Source organism: Stegodyphus dumicola, chromosome 7, assembly GCF_044657685.1.
Source record: "Stegodyphus dumicola isolate Sdum_Otavi_A_Nest chromosome 7, ASM4465768v1".
Lineage (NCBI taxonomy): Eukaryota > Metazoa > Arthropoda > Arachnida > Araneae > Eresidae > Stegodyphus > Stegodyphus dumicola.
This window is the reverse complement of record NC_140774.1, coordinates 48,109,140-48,131,914: the sequence shown is the minus strand read 5'-3', so window position 1 is coordinate 48,131,914 and position 22,775 is coordinate 48,109,140. Positions and strand designations below refer to the sequence as shown.

At 32.1% G+C, this 22,775-nt stretch overlaps 1 protein-coding gene across 1 annotated transcript in view; it reads right to left on the bottom strand.

Annotated features, from left to right (window-relative positions):
* The window catches only part of CycH (cyclin H), a 124,643-nt gene that overhangs the window by 18,825 nt on the left and 83,043 nt on the right, over nt 1–22,775 (bottom strand). Inside the window, exons 6-8 of the mRNA XM_085820163.1 lie at nt 16,301–16,408; nt 13,551–13,606; nt 12,952–13,019 (exon numbers count right to left, since the gene is read on the bottom strand). Of these exons, the coding sequence (XP_085676289.1) occupies nt 12,952–13,019; nt 13,551–13,606; nt 16,301–16,408 (232 nt within the window). The remainder of the gene's footprint in view (nt 1–12,951; nt 13,020–13,550; nt 13,607–16,300; nt 16,409–22,775) is intronic.

Sequence of the window (22,775 nt, the reverse complement as noted above, 5' to 3'; positions counted from 1 at the left end):
TTCTAAAAGATTATGATCAGATTTATAAAATAGAATATAAACTTTATGAAATAAGACAAATGATCGGTCTTGATCATTGTACCTTTGCAATATTAGAAGAACCTTTTCTCTTCACAATTATCCCTAAGGACACTACAATTGTACTAACCTCACTGAACCAAGTTTGAAAAAAGAATTAACAACTACCTTCGCAGGAAATGCAGACTATCAAAACAATATCAGAAAGTAACCTCGTCCATACATACTCTGATGGCTTAGCTGATAAAACTATTCAGAATGGCAGAGCTGGTATACATATAGTGCAACTGAATGGTATCACTGTGAACCACAAAATTGGCACAGGAACCTTTGCCTCGAATTTCACCAGCGAGTTGAGAAGGCTCACATGAATATTATCTACCTGAAAATGCAGAAAAAGTAAATGGTTTGGTTGTCTTCTCTAACTCCAGAGCTGCTTTAGAGACACTATATAAAAGTCAATTAACACTGGCCCCAAACATTTAGCATCAACTGAAGGAAACTGATAATCTAGATAAGATCTGCACTCTGCAGTGGCTGCTTGCTCATGCTGGCATTCCTAGAAACAAAATCACTAACAGGCTTGCAAAGAAGCAAGAGATCTAAATGATGGTAATAACATTCACATTATTCTTGATGATAGAAATGCTATTGGAAGCTATCGACTTTGAGGAAATACCATCAAAAACAACTACTAGATTTGTGAAACTGATGCTAATCAAGACATCACAAAACTATAACTTGACTCAGAACCTAGCACTTTTGGAGTATGACGATAGAAAGAGATGGCACAAGATACAACCATTTCTGCAATAACTGTGACCAAATGGCATTAAATCCTGATCATACTTTTGATTGCCCAAGATCCCTGATATATTCTCATATAGATATATTCTTCTTGGAGAATATCCTGTTGATCCTGAGTGGCTCTATTCTGGGAACATCATAGAGACAGCTGGCTGTATTTTGTTTACACTCGGTTCTTTGTGATAAATTTTGGGTTCCCATGGATAAGACACCACCAGCAGATGCAGAGTTGCATTTTCACCAGAGAATATACACCGTGTTTCAAAAAGAATATGCATATTACAAAGTGTTATTTTGTCCAGACTACTGATCACTGCACCTCGGCTATTCTTGAAATGAATACATAGTCTAGTTTATATTAATAGCTGCTAGATGTCAATTGTCTTCTGTTTTGCGTGGTAACCGTCACATGTTTAAAATGGCTACTCTGCAGCAGAAATCATTTTGTGTTCTCGAGTTTGTGAAGTACAATTCCGTGATTACAGGTGCAAAGACGTTTCAAGTTGAGGTACCAAAGTGAGCCTCCAAATGGGTGGAACATTCACAGATGGTATTGACAGTTTATAAGTAAAGGAAAGAGTCCTGGCCGCCCGCATGTTCCCCACAAAAATGTTGCACAAATTTAAACTGCTTTTCAATGTAGTCCTTCAAAATCAACTCGTCGTGCCATTCGGGAGCTACAACTGCCTACAAAAACAATTTGGCATGTTTTGAGATGTCGGTTAGTTATGAAGCCGTACAAGTTACATTTGTTACAGGCTCTGCGTCCTGATGACAAATGCAAATGTGTGGCATTTTGTAACGAGATTATTGATGCTACTGACAACGATAACCTTTCGCACAATGCATCGTGTTCAGTGATGAAGCGACTTTTCATGTTAGTGGTCATGTAAACAAACACAATGTCCAAATTTGGGGCCTACAGAACCTACAAGCAGCCTGTTGAAACTCTCACCAACAACCACGTGATTTGCGCATGTGCGCAGCAAAAACTAAATTAGAACTTTTTAGTTGAACTTTGGGAACTCGTGATGGACGTTTGAGTGAAACATGTAATCCACTTCTGTGTTATATATATATATATATTAGTTTAGTGATGTGATTGTAAATTAAATATCTTATTATCTTAGAAGCCTCTCTCTTTCTGTAAGTAATGTATCAATGAATGAAACAAACATCCCCGGATATGCCTTTGGAGAAGAAAGAAGATCAACTAAAACAGGGTTCGTACACACTTCTGCACACGGAAATTAAGTACTTTTAAGGACCATTAATGAAAAAATTAAGGACCTATGAGCAAACGGGAACTAAATAAATTCAATTGAAGATGTTATCTGTACCTGAATTTCACTTTTATAATACCATCCTAAAAATAAAATAAGTAGTATGCATTATTACTAAACATGAATTAATTAACATAATTGTTAATAAGTTTGAGAATAAAATAAACTATGCAAATTTATCAAGTAGCATTAAATATTTTACACTTTTGATAGTTGGTCATATTTGAACGTTTATATCGATTTCCTTCTCTTTTAAGCATCTTTTCTAACAAAGATGCTTAAGATTAGTTTCAATATGCAAGCCAATGCTCTCACTAGTTTCTGCGTGCTTCATCTCCTAACTTATCAATCTCTCCATAATGTACCTATGAGGGTTTAATTGATCTGGTAAAAGTTAAATAGTCCAAAACCCCCGACAGACGTGAAGTATTTCATCACTATGTCTGAAATTAACTACAATATCAGACTAAGGTTTAAATAAGCCTCTTATTTAAAAAGAACTTAGAACATAAAGGCATGTTCTGATGCTAACAAAATCAATTACAGCTCACGGTGACATAATTAAACAAGAACAGTCAAATACAAACTAATAATGTGGACTAGTGGTCAATTTAACTGTAATTTAAGTTATACAATTTAACTGTAATTTAATCTGGCTCAATAACTCTATCATATGAGGAAATAGAAATTGGAAATTATAGTAAAGGTTGAAATCAAACAATTGAGTAATTTACATAATAATACTGCACATATCTTTGAAGAATAACTTCCTTTATGTACTCAGTTTCTTTCTTCAATAAGTTTCATTTTCATTTTAGAATTTTTGGATTTAATTAAGGATTTCCGTTATTCTAAAAACACTAAATGCATTTAGAAAGTACAGAAAAAGCGGCTAATTTTATTTCTTTAGTAATGTGAACATTCAGAAGCAATATGAAATATATATAGTAAAGACGGTTACAGAGCTGACGTGGCAGAATTTCTATTAGTAACAAACCAAACAACAAAACCTAGAAATGGCAAAACTTTTAGAATTTAAAGCAAGCATTGGAAGCAGAATTTAGAAAGGCAGTAGGCAGCAGAATTTAGGATCCACAGAGATTGCATCAGGTGGGAAAATGCCTATTGCCAGCTAGATGTATCATGCATTAAGAAATACATTAAATGAATCTTTTAAATTGTAAGTTTTCAATTTCTTTATTAATAAAAAAATCCCTTTCTATAATGTCTGCCCATGTGATAAGATCAGAAGTATATTTGATATTTTCCATGCTTCTGTCTAATGAAAAGTAGAGAAAATAAAGAGAAGATTAACATGTTAAGATTCTAGTATCAGAAGTAATACTACCTTTCATTTCGTACGGCTGTCATGCTTGGGGACATGTTCTTGCCAAGAAGGTTAACAAAAGAAATTTAAGAAAGATTCAAAGGAGAATTCTTCTTCATATTATTAGTGGTTATAGAACCTTAAGCTATGAGGCTACTTTTGTTCTTGAAGGAGTTTCGTCTATTGATTTTGAAATTGCACATAAGAATAATATTTTTGAGTCATTGGCAATTCATGCTTCGGAAGACTGTATTAATGGAATTGTCCCCTTCACTGATCTTCCTCATCCCGCTTCTTTAGAACCTATAAATTTCTGTGATTATAAAGAGACTGCTGAAATAAGTTTTCATAGGGTTTTCTTTACAGATGGCAGCAAGATGAACAACAAGGTTGGCTTTGCATTTGTTCTTTTTGAAGGCCATTCCGAGATTTGTTTTCTTAGACACCGTATACAGAATGAATGTACAGTTTTTCAAGCAGAACTTCTGTGCATTTATCTTGCCGTCAAATGGATCCAGGATCATGGGACAACATCCTCAAAGTATCTTATTTGTTCTGATTCTCTTTCTTCTCTTCAACTTTTGAACAGTATTACCAGCTGCGATAAATTAGTTATCGAAACCCTAGTTACTGTTACCTTCCTTCTATTTACCATAGACTGAATTCCGAGTCTTTCCTCTCGTTAAATTTTAAAGTGTCTCAGTTTTTATCTGGTCACGGTAAATTTGCAAGTTATCTATTTCATTTTAATCTACGATCAAACAATTTATGTAAATGTTCAAAAAGAGTTCCTCAGGATGTGGCACATTTGATTTTTTCGTGCCCTACATTTGATGGCTCTAGATTATGCTTATAGAACGATTTGAAAATGTTTGGAGTGACTTGGCCAGTGAACTTATCTGTTTTCATGAAGTCCAGACTGCTGTTGTCTGCTTTTGTTCGCTTTATTTATGCATGTAATGTTTATTTATGCATGTAATTTTTAATGTTTATGTATACATGTAACCTTTAATGTTCTAGTTAACTTACTTCTGTAAGCCCCGTGTTGTACATATGTGGTGCACGGGGAGTCTGTATGTTCTCAAAGGAAAAAAAAAATATTACGTTTTCATTGTTCTTCCAGATGTTTTCCCAAAATTAAGAAATTCGTTGCAAACTTTCTGTAAAATACATTGTTCTTCCAGATGTTCTCCCAAAATTAAGAAATTCATTGCAAACTTTCTGTAAAATACATTCACTACGTGTTGATACCATGGAGAACAAACATATTTCTCGGATCTTCTAGAATCTAGGTCTATAAATCTTGCCTTCAAATCCTTCTAAACTTTCCAAGCTGCAATGTCTAAAATCCTAAAGAGAAATTATCCCTACCATTTCTGTAACAGAAAAAAAGCCAGAAATATTTTGGAAAAAAGTAGGAGGGAAAAAGTATAAAATTAATTTTATAGAGAAAACTGATGCACATTCTGAGAATTTTGAATATTCTGAGACAATTACATGGTAAAAACTCTTACTATGAAAAAATTAAAAATAAGACATTTTTAATTAATTACACAGCTTTTTTGCACAGCACATTTTGCTTTTGCTAACAGCTGTTTTGCAAATTGTGCTTTATAGCATTATACCTTGTTTATTTTTCAGATTTAAAATATTGTATAAGTTGCCAAAATGAAACTTTATAATATGACAGCGAAAAATAAAAATGTTTTATTTTAATGTTATTTTTTAAATATAATTTCAATATACTACCATTATTTTAATAAAATTTATCAATGTTACGATGTTTTAAAAAAAATCCATTGAAAAATTCTCAGATTTTGGAATTAAGTTTCTATAGAAACTAATCTTAAAATCGTCACAATGTTGAAAAGTCGCCAAATTTAGAACCGTTCAATAAAAGAATTCACATCCCCGAAAGCAAAAAGTTGTTTAAGAGCTTTTTACTAGAAAAAATGAATTTCGAAATGCTTATGTTTCACTTCTTGCTAAGAAACTCGAGTATCCCATCATTTATATTAGAAATAGAAAGAAATTACAACTCATGAACCCATTCAGAAGATTACCATATATACGGCAGTGAATCGCCTAAAATATTCTTCAAAATGCTAATTCACACTCAAAATGACAGTCGTATAAACAAACAGAAATTTTAGATGATTAAAATTAAGGACCTTCTGTTGATTTTGACCAAAATTAAGGACTTTTAAGGACCAAAAATCGATTCCAAAAAATCTAAGGACTTTTAAGGACTCTTAAGGACCGTACAAACCCTGTAAAAGGTAAGCCCTTTTTACCTTTTATTTTCTAAAGAATTATTACGATTAAACATTTTTTGGCATCCCGTGCCGCGAATGAAAGCGAATTGTTGATATTTGTTGAATTATTGATTATCAAACAATGACGGAATTCATCGATACATTGGAAAGGAAACGCGGCCACATAAGAGCTGCCGTTACAAAATTAATTGGCCGAATCGAAACTGAATTATCAAAAACAGAAGTGAATGCAGAGGAACTAGAAATTTCCTTAGAACTCTTAAATGAAAAATCGAACAAGTTAAAACAAATAGATACCGATATAGAAAAATTAATAGACATAAAGGATCTAGACCAGGAATTAATGATTTGAATCACCTAGTGGAATTTGTTTTCTCAGCAATTAATTGCACGGGAAAAAACAGCTTTGCAATCGAAAGAAGCCGCGTCAATTTCTCCTCCCCCCCCCCAACAAACAAAACGCGAAAGCAAGCTGTCAACTTGGCATGATAAACGGGTACCAGATGTATTGTCTACCTCGCAGTTGTTGTCTACAAATGAGAATCAAAATTATAAACATTCGAGCTGCATATTTTGCGATTCAGATCATGAAAGTTCTGAATGTTGGAATGCGAGTCGTTTAACCTTAGATGAAAAAAAGCAAAAATTGCTTAGACACGGATTATGTTTTAAATGCTTGAAACAGAACCATATCTCCCGCTTATGCAAGACTAAAGTTAAATGTTCCATATGCGGTAAAGCTCATTTGTCAATAATGTGTAACTCTCACAGAAATAATTCTACAGACATTATTGGGGATGAAAATGATAAAAAGGACTGTGTTCTGACAAATAATTCTTGCATGCAGTTAATAAATTTGCAAACTTTAGTAATAAAACTTTGTGGGGATGGAATCGAAAAATATGTGAGAATTTTAATAGATAGTGGTTCCCAGCGATCCTACATTTCGAAGTATGCTGTTAGCATAATGAATTATAAAACAAGTGGTAAAGAAGAATTAATCCATGGTTTGTTTGGAGGAATTGAAAAGAAAGAAACTCATAGTAAATATTTAATTAGATTGAGTAGTCTTAAAGGTGATTATCACTGTAATTTTCAGGTTTTGAATCAGGATAAAATATGTACTGACATTCCTCAAATTTGTAGAGATACATATCTTACTGAACTGCGAAAACATGGAATTTGTTTAACTGACATGCAGAATAAATCTGTGGATTTGATGTATGAAAAATCACCTTTAGAAATTCATGTTCTTTTACGTGCAGATGCGGCAGGAAAGCTTCTAACAGGGAAGGTTAGACAACTAAAATGTGGGTTATCATGCGTACACACTAGATTAGAATGGACAATGATGGGGAAAACTGAAAAGCGTGAGTTCTCTGACAGTACGAAAACTGTATTGTCACTTCATGTTAATGATGCTAAAATTTTGGATTTATGGCATCTTGACTCGTTAGGAATAACGGATCATGCTACAACCCACAAAAGGAAGGAAATTAATGAAATCGCTAAAACATATTTTCGTCAGTCATTAAAGAGAGATAGTGATGGTAGATATCACGTCTCTCTTCCTTGGTTAGAAGGGCATGAGGTTTTACCTGACAACAGATTATTAGCAGAGAAAAGGTTAAAATCCTGCATCAAAAATCTTCAATCAAAAAAACTGTTTGAAAGAGTATGAAAATATTTTTAACGAATGGGCTGAAGAAAGTATTATAGAATCTGTTGAAGATAAGAAAACCGAAAATTGTCATTACCTACCACATGGGGCTGCAATTAAGGAAAGTTCAACCACAAAGATTAGACCTGTGTTCGATGCCTCAGCGAAAGAAAGGAATGGTGTGTCCTTAAATGACTGTTTAGAAAAGGGCCCAAATTATTTGGAATTAATACCAGGTATTTTAAACAGATTTCGCCTAGGTAAATATGGGGTTATCTCAGATATACGTAAGGCCTTTTTGCAAATAGGTGTCTCTCCTTGAGATAGAGACTTTCTTAGATTTCTCTGGTGGGAAGAAGGAGATTTTGAGAAATTGAAAATATATCGACATAAGCGCTTTGTGTTTGGCATTAATGCCAGTCCTTTTTATCTTGCCGCCACACTGAATTATCATCTTGAGAATGCTCCTGAACATCAACAAGCGGTAGCTAAGAAATTAAGTGAATCAATGTACGTCGACAATTGTGTGGCCAGCGTTGATACTATTGAAGAACTAAACACTTTCATTAATGTGTAGAAGGAAATCATGTTGACTGCTAAATTTGATTTAAGGGGATGGTGTTACAATGAACCTAACGGTGAAACTTTAAAAGGAAATCCTTGCAATGAAGACTCTGATAAAACCGTATCAGTTCTGGGGTTAAAATGGAATTTATCAAATGACACTTTGTCCTGTGACTTTAAAGATAGTTGTGTGAAACAGCCTGTCAGCAAAAGGAATATATTGTCAATAGTACACAGGATTTTTGACCTGATTGGGTTTACAGCTCCTGTTACTCTGATTCCTAAGCTAATGCTTCAAGAATGCTGGAAACAGAAGATTTCATGGGATAACAATTTACCTAAAAGCATTTCTGACAAATTCGAAAGTTGGAAAAATAAATTGCACAATTTGGAAAAAATAGCTATACCCAGAAGAATTTTTGCTGACTTCGAAAGAATTTCCAATCTATCTTTACACGTGTTTTGTGACGCGAATAAATCTGCTTATGCCACATGCATATTTATGCGAAGCTGTAATGAAAATTCTGTTACATGTCAGCTCATCTCCGCTCGATCCAGAGTGGCACCTATCAAGCCGATTTCCATACCACGACTAGAGCTCTTAGCTTGTACGATTGGTGCTAGATTGGCACACCGTGTTAAGGAAGTTTTGAGACTAGAAAGCTTGCCTATTTATTATTGGAGTGATTCTATGGATGCATTATTTTGGATAAAAAGGAATGAAAACTGGGCCGTTTTCGTTCACAATAGAGTGAAAGATATCCGTACTCTAAGTAATCCAAACAACTGGAATTATATTCCTAGAACGCTAAATCCAGCGGACCTCCCTTCCCGAGGATGCAGTCCGGAAACCTTAGTTAAATCGAAATGGTGGGAGGGTCCCGATTGGTTGAGAAATGATCCAGAAAAATGACCTACCTCTGAAATTGTACCGAATTTTGACATTATAAATGCTGAAAGAAAGAAGACAATAATTTCTGCAGTTAATTCGAATGCTATGACTGAAGTTAATTTTGATAAGATTTCTTCATACAATACCATTCTAAAGATAATATCTTGGATCTTCCATTTTGTTAAAAATGCCACACTAAGTCCTAATGAAAGAACTTTTGGAACAATTACAGCAGAAGAAATTAAAGGAGCCGAATTAACTCTTTTGAGATTAGTGCAGAGTAAATCATTTTCTGGATTAGATGACAAAAGATTACGTGTACTTTAACCAATGATTGATTCTAACGGAATCCTTAGGGTTAAAACCAGAATTCTGAAACGAGATGATACAGAAAATTTTCGATTTCCTATTATTCTTCCTTCAGATCATCCTATTGTAGTAAAATTAATTATAGCTAAACATGAAATTAACAATCATGCAGGAGTCCGATTTTAGTATCCGCTTTATGAGAACAATATTGGATTTTGAAAACACGAAAGACTAAGAAGCTGTATTGTATGTCAGAGGTTCGATACTAGTTCTTCGAAAACACCCATTGCTCCTCTCCCTGAAGACCGAGTAAGAGAAGCAGCAGTCTTTGAGATTGTAGGTGTTGACTTTACTGGACCTTTGATATTGAAGGGAAATCAAAAATCATGGATAGTGATTTTTACCTGTGTTGTTTTTCGCGCAGTACATTTGGAATTGATTTTTTCACTGTCAACTGAAAGTTTTCTGCAAGCGCTAGATGTGGAAGACCCCACACCATCTATTCCGACAATGGAACGAATTTCAAAGGAAGTGATAGATTATTCAAAAGCTTAAATTGGGATAAAATCTTAAAACAAGATAGTATCCACAGGATCACATGGAAATTTCTTCCGCCATCAGCTCCCTGGTGGGGAGGATGGTGGGAGCGATTAATAGGAGTCCTGAAAAGAATCCTTCACAAAGTTTTAGGACGATCATCTCTGAATCATGAAGACATGATAACAATTTTGTGTGACTGTGAAGCAATAATGAATAATCGTCCATTGACGTATGTCTCGGAAGATGTTGAAGATTTATCTCCGATCACACCTTCCATGTTTTTCCATGAGATTCGACAAATTGGAGTTCCTGATCTGGATAATATAGATGCGAGATCTTTAAACAAAAGGCTTATTTATCGACAAAAACTTTTACAAGATCTACGTAAAAGATTTCGAATCGAATATCTCGGACAGTTACGGCAAAATTACGAACATGTAAAAGCTTCAGAACCTCTGAAAATAGGAGATCTTGTTTTAGTATCCGATGATAATAAGAAGCGAACAGAGTGGTTATTGGCGAAAGTAACCGAGATTTTCAAATCTCGGGATGGACATGTGCATTTAGTTAAGGTCAAGACTAAGCTTGGAGAAGTTTTGCGACTAACCAAGCATTTGTATCCTTTGGAGATAACATCATCAGATGAACAGTCGAGATTTAGAAATGTGGCAAGCAGCTCTTCTGATGAAACAGAGACTTACTGCGATCCTGATATTCGTAATGACTTGCCTCAAGATCTTAATAGGAAAAAGATTCCATCGATGACCACAAGATGTGATCGAATGGTAAAGCCTGTTCAAAGGTTACAGTTTTAAATTTGATTTTTCAGCAAATTTAAAGGTGGGGGTATGTTGAAACTCTCACTGACAACCACGTGATTTGTGCATGCGCGCAGCAAAAACTAAATCAGAACTTTTTAGTTGAACTTTAAGAACTCGTGATGGACGTTTGAGTGAAACATGTAATCCACTTCTGTGTTATATACATATATTTTAGTTTAGTGATGTGATTGTAAATTAAATATCTTATTATCTTAGAAGCCTCTCTCTTTCTGTAAGTAATGTATCGATGAATGAAACAAACATCCCCGGATAAGCCTTTGGAAAAGAGAAAGAAGATCGACTAAAAGGTAAGCCTTTTTACCTTTTATTTTCTAAAGAATTATTATGATTAAACGATCATCTGTTTATGACCCATTCTTCTTTGATGTAAACACGGTTAAGAGTCAGCAGTATCTCGCTATGTTACAAGATTTGTTGTTTCCGAGGCTGCACGAAGATAATTTCATTTTTCAACAAGATGGGGCACCCCCTCACTGGTGTCGCCAAGTGCGTGATTATCTGAATGAAACTCTACTGAACTGTTGGATTGGTCGTCAAGGAGCTGGCAACTTAGCATGTCTCAGCTGGCCTCCACAATCACCGGATTTGACACCCTGTGACTTCTTCCTGCGGAGTTTCATTAAAGACAACGTTAACCTGGAAGAGGTGAAGAACTGGATTCGTACTGTCATAATATCAGTGATGACGGATATGCTTGCCTGAGTATGGGAAGAACTTGAGCATCGATGTGATATTGTTTGTGTTGCTGGTGGAGGACATATTGAAGGTTCATACATATGTGTGTAAAATTTCATATTCGTATGTCATATAGTTTAATAAATATATGCATTCGAAATAAGTATATTCTTTTTGAAACACGCTGTATTTTACAATATTTATCTAAATAAAATAGCTAATGAACTTTATTTAAATGAAGCATTCATTTGATCTTCTTATACAGGAAATCAGGCAATGAAAAACAATTTAATTCACAATTGATTCCTTTCCAGTAAAATTTCATTTGCACGGAAATATTATTTTAAAGTAAAAATCTGATTTTATCATTATACTTATACAGTTATTTTATTTTAATGAATAATAATAATTAGCTTAATGAATAATAATAATTACCTTCAATCAAGCAACATCACCATTTTTGTAAGTTTTCTTGTTCTATTACAAGTTCCAACAATTTTTATAAATAAATCTTGATATTTTTTGCCTTTATCTCAATTTTAAAATGTGCACTGGTGGAATTTACTAGTAGTGGAAGGAAATGTGGTAAAATTTCTGTAGGAATGCTGTATTTTGCAGCGAAATTGCTAAAGGGAACAATACTGAGAAGCATTTAGTACACAGTCGACGCACAATGGCAAGTTTTTGATATTCTCTGTTTTTTAAAGCAAAAACAGGTTCCTGTGCACATGGAGAAAACAGGCGAAAAAATTGCAGAAGGAAAATGCGAGTTTTTAATTTTTTAATGCATAATTTAATCATTATTTAACAATTAAAATTTTTTATTCAAAATTGATAAAAGTGTGTTTTCTTTTTATACATTGATAATGTTTGCCAACTTACAATATCAATAGTTTGGGAAGTTTTTAAAAAAAAGTTATGAAAACCATCATCTTGTACCTGATAAGTAACTTTTATCTTTTCATCCATAAATAAGCGCCAAATTATGCCAAGGTGTGCATTAATACCAAAATTTCAAATCAAGGAATATGAACCTTATGTCTGAAAAGGAGAAATAAATTAACCTTCAAAATTAATCATAATTATAACTTTGGCAAAAGTTTTCCATAAAGCTTCGTCGGATGGTGAATTTAAGTTCCCTACAGTTTTTCTAATTCACAAAAATTTACCTTCTTTAGTTAATGGCATTAATTCAAATTTTAGTTCTTCCTAGCTACAACTTTCAGAATTTTACCATCTTAGATTTTATATTTTCTCAACAGATGGCATTACATTTTGCTACAAGCATTGCTTTTGAGACAAAAAAATAGTTACTCCTAATATTTTTGGCAAAAATACTTTTGTTCCAGAAGAAAACTATCTGTCTCTGAGTGCCCTCAAAACTAATAGTTTTATTCAAAAGCTATACCAAACTAAGGTTGCTTATTTGTCTGATTAAAATTTTACACTGATGCATTCCTCCCTTCCAATTTAATATATGTGATGTTTTCCATAGACTAACTCCAATACAATTACACACACTGTCATTTATTGCTAACCATTTATCATATGACAAACAGAAATATGTTAGATTTGCTATACAATTTAATAATATAATAGCTGTTGCCATTATTTAGATTATATCACTCATGTAAAGGAATTCTGAAGTATTGCTCATCAGAAAATGTGAGTTCATTATACTCTTACACGAATTCCATTGTAAATTATATATAATTAAAGATATCAGTTTTGAAGGTTTAATAATTTTAAAAAACATACTTTTGATAGCTTCTCGAATATATGAAAATTTTTCAGGCATACCAGCAAACAAAATATCACACAAATACCTAAAAACAGAGGTTTAAAATATTTATCAAAATTTGATATAATTTATGGAAACTAACAACTTTATTAGAAATCAAACCATGATTAAAATGAAGAATGCAAAGTGTAATTTTGTCTCTTATGCAAAGAGGAAATGGATTAATATAAATAATACAATTATTTTAACTATCAGTATTTAAATAAATACATTAATGATTTATATTTGTATTAATTCTGATTTATACTTTTGATGTCCAAAATAAAAACTATCAGTAATCAAACCATGATTAAAATGAAGAATGCAAAGTGTAATATTGTCTCTTATGCAAAGAGGAAATGGATTAATATAAATAATACAATTATTTTAACTATCAGTATTTAAATAAATACATTAATGATTTATATTTGTATTAATTCTGATTTATACTTTTGATGTCCAAAATAAAAACTATCAATAACTACTAACTATATTTGAATATTGCATATATAAATAAAATAGCAGTGAAATGAAAATTTTTGACAGAAAAATGGAAATGATGTAATGAATCATTTACCCATCAATATTTTTCTTGAATTTTTTGGCACCAAACGCAATAGCTGCTAAAGCAATCTAGAAAACAAAAAATAAGGAAATAAAAAGTATTTAAATGATAAATGTATCTCTGTACATGACATACTGGTCTGACTTTCATAAAATTTGTCAGAATATATATAATTTTAAAACAATTAAAAATTATATATTGATACATAATAATTTCTTTTTATAGATAAAATTTTTATTAGAAAATATTCATAAAATAAATATTAGAAAATTTATTTATAAATTTATCCATCAATCGTATGTAATTCACCAGAACTCTAATTAAACATCCACAAAGCTCTATACCTCATATATGTTTAAATATTAACATGACATATTAAAAAAATAATTAATTAAAAATTATGAACTACAAAATATTTTCTCATCGAGGGCATTTTAAACTTTACAAACTTCCGATATCTAACATAAAACTGTCTCAGATCTTAGCTTTTATACACTGAAATATTTTGTTAATCCCATTTCCTCATAGACAAAATTTAGCTTTATTATTTATTAGCATACTACTATTGATAAAAGAAATTAGCTTAACTTTTTGAAATATATCTTTTTTATAAGTTATTAATAGTTAAACATTTTAAAGTTTAATTACATTAACTTATAAGCTTGAATCAGTAGGGTGTGTGTTTAATTATCCATGTTTATACATAAACACAGTCCTTAGATTGGCATGTGTCTGGCTTCTCTTTCACAGGTGCTAAAAATTTTGGCAGGTTCATAATGGAAAAATACCATACATTTTATGATCCATATTAACAGACAGCGAGTACTCCTATGAAAGCAACAACTGAATGGATGGATGGGTGGGTGGTAGATATAATGGCACATAACCTCAGAAGATAATGCAAGCAAAACGAGATAAAATCTCACTATATTAAAATGCTTAATATGTCTAACGGAATGTATAAAATCAATTCAGATTGCAAAATAAAAATTAATATATCTCAAATACTGAAATAAAACTGACATCTTTTCCAATTACATAGTCTAGAGTTACATGAAAATCATTGAAATACTTCAGGTACAGTTTATTAAAATGCAGACATTTTATTAAAATATAATGCACAGACATGATAGTATCAAAGTGGGCAGATATGCCTACTTTTGGTTTTTAGAAGGTAATTATGTGTAACTTAAGAGTGACCAATTTTGAGGAGAGTTAAAAGGGTTTCCTTCCTCCAATTTCTAGTAGCTTTCCAATATTTTCCTCCACGTTTTATGCTTTTCAACTTCTAAAAAATTTCCCAGAGTAGCTGCTATTTATTCATGATATTCTACTTGATTAGCATGCTGAAATTATTTACTAATTAACTTGTTATGTTCACTAGGCCAAATAAGCATATACATAAAATAAGCATATGCATTGTTACAGAAAGCATCACAACGAATTTGGAATGTCAGGAAGTATCTAGCCTTAACACTTTTCTTCACAGCAAGCAAACAAAAGGTTAGAATAGTGTTTTGTACTGGATCTTCTTGGTGCATCTTGACCCTTCTACTTGCACAAACATTCGGTCATACAACCTGGAGATAATTCCCCTTTCTGATATGAAAAAGAGGTCTGTCTCTGAAATCATAGCATGACTGTAATTCAATGTTTTGTATTCTAAATCACCTATGTTAACTTCCGATTATACCATTTTAAACAGAGGAGAAAGCAGACACAGTTGACGATTTACAGAACAGAGCCATTTGATGGTCTCTAATCTACCAGCATAATATTGCATGCATTTATTATCAAAAAACTGTCATTCTTAGAAGCACAACAATGAAATCACTGATAATCAAAAATCATAACAGATTTTTATCTTCATTGGCATAAACACCGGTTTTTCATTTTTTGATGAAACTATATTTTTATTAGTACATTGCTGATTAAGATTTGCCACATTTAAGATTAAGAAAAATTCGGACCTAACAGTCACCACAGAGTCCAACGAAAGAAAGTAGACTCTTGTCCCAGACTAACTCTGTCTATATGCTATCTGAAGTTCTTTAATTTGTTGGCTTTCTTGAAAGCAGGAATTCCCAATCATTTAACCCCAAGCAGCTGACAATAATGGCTAGTTGATTGATGGTGGCAGAAACTGCTAAGTATCTCCTGTTTCAATCTGAAGTAGAGGCCAAAGTAATGTACTGATAATAACTCATATCTCTTTTTATACCCATAGACATATAAGCACCTCTTTTCCAGCCTTAACAGACTTCAACACATGACAAACAAGAGGGCAGTTTTCTTACTATGGGAAGCTACAGACAAAAAATTTGTAACAGCATCTCACATTGAGCCCTATCCTCAAAAAAGGAAATCATAAGACAGAAAGGAAGGAAAAAGCAAAACAGAAAGACATACTGGGGACAGAAGTTGTGGCATCATGCTACCAGAGGAGATAATCCTTGGTGGGGCAAGGTAATTTTTTTTTTTTTTTGTCTTTCAAAGAATAAAGTAGCATAAACTAAAAAAACATTTGGAATGTTTCAAATTGATTCTTTTAGACATTTTATGACATAGTTAATGATAATTTAAGACTTGACAATACAATAAACAGAAAACAATCGTTTGAATACCCAAATACCTACTATTGCATAATATATATATATATATATGAAAAGAAATGAGATGTAAGCAGAAACTAATAAAATGGGTTATAATTATGTAATCTATATAAATATTTCACTCTTTATTTATTTATACAACATTCTTACCTGGGATGGTGAATAGAGAAAACAGGCATCTGTAAATTGGATTTTATCCAAAAACTCATCAATAGCTGGTCGTAATTGTTCAGGATTGTGAAGCTGAGGGTATCTGGTCTAGAAAATTTGTGTTTGTTAATAATAAAAAAGTGAAGTAAAGACATTATTTTATAATAGTCCTCTAGGATTAAAAACTTTATTTTATAATAGTTCTCTAGGATTAAAAACTTATTTATTCATCACTCTTCTCAAAGTTTTATTTATACATCAGTTTCCTCAAAGAGTTTTATATATTCATCATTATTTTTAAAATCTATTGAACTAGATACAATGATCAACAATTTAACCAGTTCTCAGTAAATGGAAAACAAGAGTTCTGAATTTGTTGCATTTATAAAATGCAACAATCAGAAATAGCCTCGTTATTGTATGATCCATGAATTACAAATAAGCACAATATTTAAACCTTTATTTTTAATTCCTGACATTTAAAATTCTCTTTTTGCTATGAACAGAATTAAGAACATCTTTAAAGTAATTTAGTCTATCAATGTCTTGCAGAAAGGGGCAAAATTTAAATAATGAATGTTTAGGAAAATATTTTAAAATTCACTCTGATACAATTGAAAATCCACCCCTTAGAAACTTAAACCAGATTGGTGGTTGATTTGCAAATATGAAGTTTAATATCTTGGAAAGTTTTATGCAACACGTAAGAAGCAGGACTTGCATATCTTTTCTCTTATTTGAAAAAATTATTAAATTGCTCATTCTTTAACCAATCAGCTATCAGAGCATTTACAATAGCTTATACAGAACTAACACAAAATCTGAAAAGAACTCACTAAGTTTGAGAATATACAAAAAACCTTTTTAAAAATTTATAAAGCTTAAAAAATAAAATAAATAATAATAAAAAAAAACTGCAATCTGATCTTTTTTAGTTTCACATCTGAAAGAGTTTCAAGTTAAACAGTTATATACTTATTACTTTTAGAATGAATCCCCAGAAATTTAAGACTAATTAGGTTAGGTTAACTGAACATGGCAAAGCTCATGAGGACTAACAGCCTAAGAGGAAAGATGTCTTCATAGAAGACTTTCTATGGGAAACTGATTTATATTCATGCAGCCAGTTCATTCATCTGAGACTGAAACTAAGTCAAACTCCCAGTATTCGGCAGCTTTAACTACTCAGCAACTGATAGGGCCAATACAGAACTTAACCATATGCTTGACGTAAGCTGTTCTATGTGCTTTTTGTTATCTCTCTAAATGATCATCACTACAGATAGACATGAGAAATTAACAATCTATTATAAAATTAAATACACAAAGCACAATAGTAACTGCAAATAGCTTAAGAACATGGATCAGCGCTGGCGCAAGATTGTCCGGCACCTGCCTGCAAAATAGCTGAAGCCACACACCTCCTTTTATTAAATTTTTGTATAGGAGAAGGAAGTATTTTTGTAACAGTTTATCTATAATAATTTATTTTTCTGCATTTCATATTTAAAAATTTTTCTATAATTTTTTTGCATCTATCTCTTGACAGATTTCATTTTCAATGGCAATCAAAGCTAGATTACGGAGTTTTTCCTGCGATACATTTGACTGTAAATATGTCTTGATCAATTTTAATTTGGAGAATGATCTTTCGTTACTAACAACACTAACAGGAATGCTAAGTAGTATTCTCAATATGATCTTCAAGTTTGGGAAGCATAAACTGTTTAACACAATTAAGTTCAGAGTATCGAATGGGTCATTAATACCGGCTGTAAAAATGCCTTTCAAAGCTATTATTTTGTCATAAAAGGTGTTCTGCATTAATATCTTTTTGTCATTCTACTGTAAGAATTGTTATAATTTACTGCATTTTATTTTTAAATTTACATTATCGATTTTTGATAAATTACCCAGGAAACAAATTATCGCAGTGATTTTTCATTGCATCAAATCTTTCATTTAATGATGTCCAAAGCAATATCCAAAATTAATTCATATTCAAAAAGACATTTGCCATAAACTTCTCTTCTGAAGATTGAGGGGATTCGTCAGCATGTTCGTAATTGAAGTGACATTTCTTTTTCCTTCGTCGGATTTCTTCAGTTTTAAATTGTAGCTCTCCATCAATTTCTTCACTAAGTTCTTTGGCTTTCTCAAGAATACTTCTGTAACTGATGTCAGTTCTATATTCTTCAATGAATGTTTTTAAGTTACTTATTGCCTTTAGGGTTAGTGTAACACTCAAACCCTTTTCTTGCAGTTGTTTTCTGAAGGATTAATTCTGTTAAGCAAATCATGCTAAAGTATCAAGGAACAAATAAATTTATAATTCTTGATTTTGGCACACAGACTTCGTGCTTCATGTTGCACTTCTGAACAGCATTCACCTTCGGATATTTCAAAAAGAGCGTCATAGATTACTCCTAGTTGATATCTTTAAGGTCGAATGGCTTCAATTTTGCTTTCCCATCAAAAATTTGAGAAGGGGGTTTAAGGTTAAACAGGAAATGTTTTTCAAAAGAACCGACTATCACTTAAGAGAAGAAGAAAATGCACTGTATAATTCTTGAATTGTGTGTGGGGGGAACTATCTGCATTCACCTTTTGCTGCATCGATAATCATTACATTTAAACTATGAGCAGCACAAGGAGCGTAAAATGCGGAAAGATTTATTTTATGATATTATGTTGAAGATAATTTTTCTTCATTTTCATATTTGTGCCGTTGTTATATCCCTGTTCTCTCACATCATTAGGGGGAATGTTCCAGATTTTCAACATTTCTGCTACTGTCTCCCATTACTGTTACTGTTTAAGCCGTTACCTGCAGAATCACCAACTTTAATAAAGCCTAAAAAATGTTCCTTGATTTCTGCCATTCCATCATTGCAGAAGACATAAAGGTATGAAGACATTAATCTGTTCAGTTTTGCTAATATCAGGAGTACAATCTAAAAGTATAGAATAATACTTGGCTTTTTGAAGAGATAGTAAGATTTTTCTCTCTTACACTACTGCCAATAATTTGCATCATTTCGACTCTCTCTTTGTTTAGATAACGACTTTGCTGCTGCTATCTTTAAGTCTTAATACTCTTTTTATGTGAAATTCCATAACTGGGTCGAACTTTGCTAACATTCCCATTAATTTTAAGAAGTTTCCATTGTATTTTTGGTACAGCTCATCAGGTGAGCCTGGAAAGGTTAAATTCTGGCTGCCAAGAAATTTTATGATCTCAATCAGTCTTCCTAATACATTTGGCCAATGTTTTTGTTTCATTTTTATACATCTCATGTGTTTGGGAATTGTTATATTTTTAAAATTTTTTCAAACTCTTTCCATTTTAAGAAGTATTTTATATGTACTCTACTAGCCTCGTGCCTATGCAAGGCTTTAGATATATTTATCCAATCATTATAGCTTTTTACGAGGCTACTACTGTCAGTCGGTAAAATATCTTGCAACAGAAGCAAAAAACAGAATTTTTACTAATGGAATATAATAGCCATGTGCGGGGAACTAATTTATCCATTTTCCATTCTTCTGTTGTAGTAATGTGTCACTAAACTTAAGTCCATTATTACTTTTCGAATACATTAAACCTTTCTTTTGAATAGGCCCCCATTTCAGATGAAGTCATCTTCACTTTGTCGCTAAGAGTCGGCCACTTTGCAAAGATCAACAAAAAATCAATATAAAGAAAGAAATTTTCATTTATGCCAGTCTCTTCCATCGAATTATCTGAATAATCTTTTAACTTCCAATTAATTTAATTCCATGCTTGGATCATCATTCCCTTCCTTTGAAGTTTCATCAGTCCTTTCAATAACTTCATCCAACGTAGCTGATGTTCTCTGGCTGGATGATTCTGTTCTTTTGTAATCAATTCTGATGTTGATTCAATGTGAACATCATTTACGTCCGAAGTAGATTTGACCTTCTTTATGAAATGAGACATTGTGTCAGCCTGCTTAAGGGCGGCATCTTTCTCAGAGTTGCGTTTACAATTCTGCACACGGGATCACTTCTTCTTTGTTTCCATATTATCAAAATTTTGCACTCAAATTAAAATTTAAAAATTCAACTCTAAATATTAAATATCTAATCTTTCTTTTAAAATAAACCACGACATCTGCTAAATATAGCATAAAGATGAAAAGTAAAAAAAAAAAAAAAAAAATTAAAGCAGTAGTACTCAGTAGGAAAAACTTAAAAAAATAAATAAATAAATAACCTTTATCATAACTTTTTCGAGCAGTTGGTAAAAAATTAGCATCTTTCTAACAAACGATAAGAAAAAGTTTAACTGTATGATGAGTCAAATTTAAATGCTTGCCAAAGGTTCTGTGTACTATGACCCCGAAACCTTTCTTTCCCCAAACACCAGCTAAATCTTACCTCAATCCATTTGTATACCACCACGACAGCACAGAAAATAAAACAAACAGACCCGCTTGATATAAAAAGCCGCTTGAGGAGCTTACCCATTAGGCATGTAGGCAGGGGGGTCCGAGGTAAAGAACTGAAGTTTTATATTCAGTTATTTTCGTAAAACGTTGAAAATCTTTATTAGATTTTTAACCCTCTGAGCGTTATGACCGGGTTTAAGCAGACAAGGAGACCTACCTCAAAAGCATTACTGACACTTCTAGGCGGTCAGTGGCGACTACCTCGAAAGCGCTATGACCGCCTTAAAGCGGCCGTGCAGATGTCTTACCACCCCCTTATTTTTGGAACCCTGGAGATCTCTAACTGACAACTCTCAGTAGGAGTCTAAGAGGGTTGCTCTTCTTCATTTTAGACTGCTACGTTTTATCGCTAAGAAAGTGTTTAGACATACGACAAACTGACGTGAACATTCTTCGCTAAATAAATAAGCAGCATGTAAAAATTTTCATAAAATATCCTTTAGATTTCAAACTAAATGCTGAGAAATATGCAAAATCCTTGTGAATTCAATTAAAAAATAGCATTTTAAAATATTTACATTATTTAAATAAATTTACTTATGATTATGTATATGCATAAAACCGACAAGTTAAAAACTTTCAATTAATTTGCACGAATCGAATAGTACTGCATGCAATTAACCTGAATTACACGCAATTGCATATAAAGAATAACATTACTTAAGCAATAAGTCAGATAAAATTTAGAAAATCGACAGTCTATTTTAATAATTTATAGAAAGCGTATTCTTGATACAGGTTTATAAAACACAAACAAATTTAATAGTAAATATTATAATGGCGAATTAATTATTCTTTTTGGAACAATACTCGTCGCTTATACTGATTTGAAGTTTTGTTCTAATGCACTTTAAATAATCCAATGCTTTTAATGTACATTGATATGAATGTGATTTTCACTAGATAAAATTTTACTAAGTTTGATTTTCTTGTGTGCTCATGCTTTACATAATATATATTACTTTGCTCAATGCAATGCAACTACAAGCAGCAATGAAGAATTGAGTAAAAATTTCCATATTTTGTTTCATAAATTATTAAAATAACCTACAGCGTAACATCTGAATTTCCAAAATATAACCCGCAACTTTTCTAAGAGTTACAAATTTGAATAAAAAAATAGCAGTAATTAAATAATAAAAACGAAATACTAATAAGAAAAGAAGCACGGAAGTTTTCTTTATGTTTGTTTAGTTTAATTTGTTTTTGGATATATATTGTTGGCGAAAGTTGTCATTGGCAAATGACACATAATAAAGAAGAATGATCTGTATTATTTATTATTTAAAATGCATATAAATTTCCACTAAAATAGTATCAGCCTTAGACTGAATATTGTCTAGACAGCTGCAGTGATATTTTAACTTGATTAACATATCAAATACAGTTTCCTTTTAAATAACTTCGTCAGCAATCTGAAGAACCTTTTCGAATCATTAGATGATTTTGAATAAAACTTGGATTAGTCCAATTTTTAAAATATTTAGAATTACCGAAATAAGGAAAACTAACCTTATTTTAATTTCTTTATCAAAGTACTACATTCTTTAGCCAGCAAGAACTGATCATAAAATCTGAGCCTTATACCCAAGATTCATAGGTCTAAGCAGTAAAAAAAAAAGTTTGTCCTAGAGAAAATCGTCACATATTATGGAAAAGATTTTGTAAGAGATCATTAATTTAGACAAAACACTACTTTTAAAATTTAATCTCTTGTATTAGAGATCAAGTATTTTACGCAATTTTATTTTCACATACGCAGATGATCGCCATGTCCTTCCGTAGCATAAATTAAAGAAATACACATAGCAACTTCAATCATGAACACATGACTTAAGAGAAGTTTGTTTTGACATGCTATACGAAGGAATGACTAAATATTGATTTACTTTACATTTATGTTAAATGACAGTGATTAAAAAAGAATAGCTGTAGATGTGTAAAAAACCTGTACTTGTAAACCTGTATTTCTAAAGGAAAGCTTAAAATGATTCACAATAACG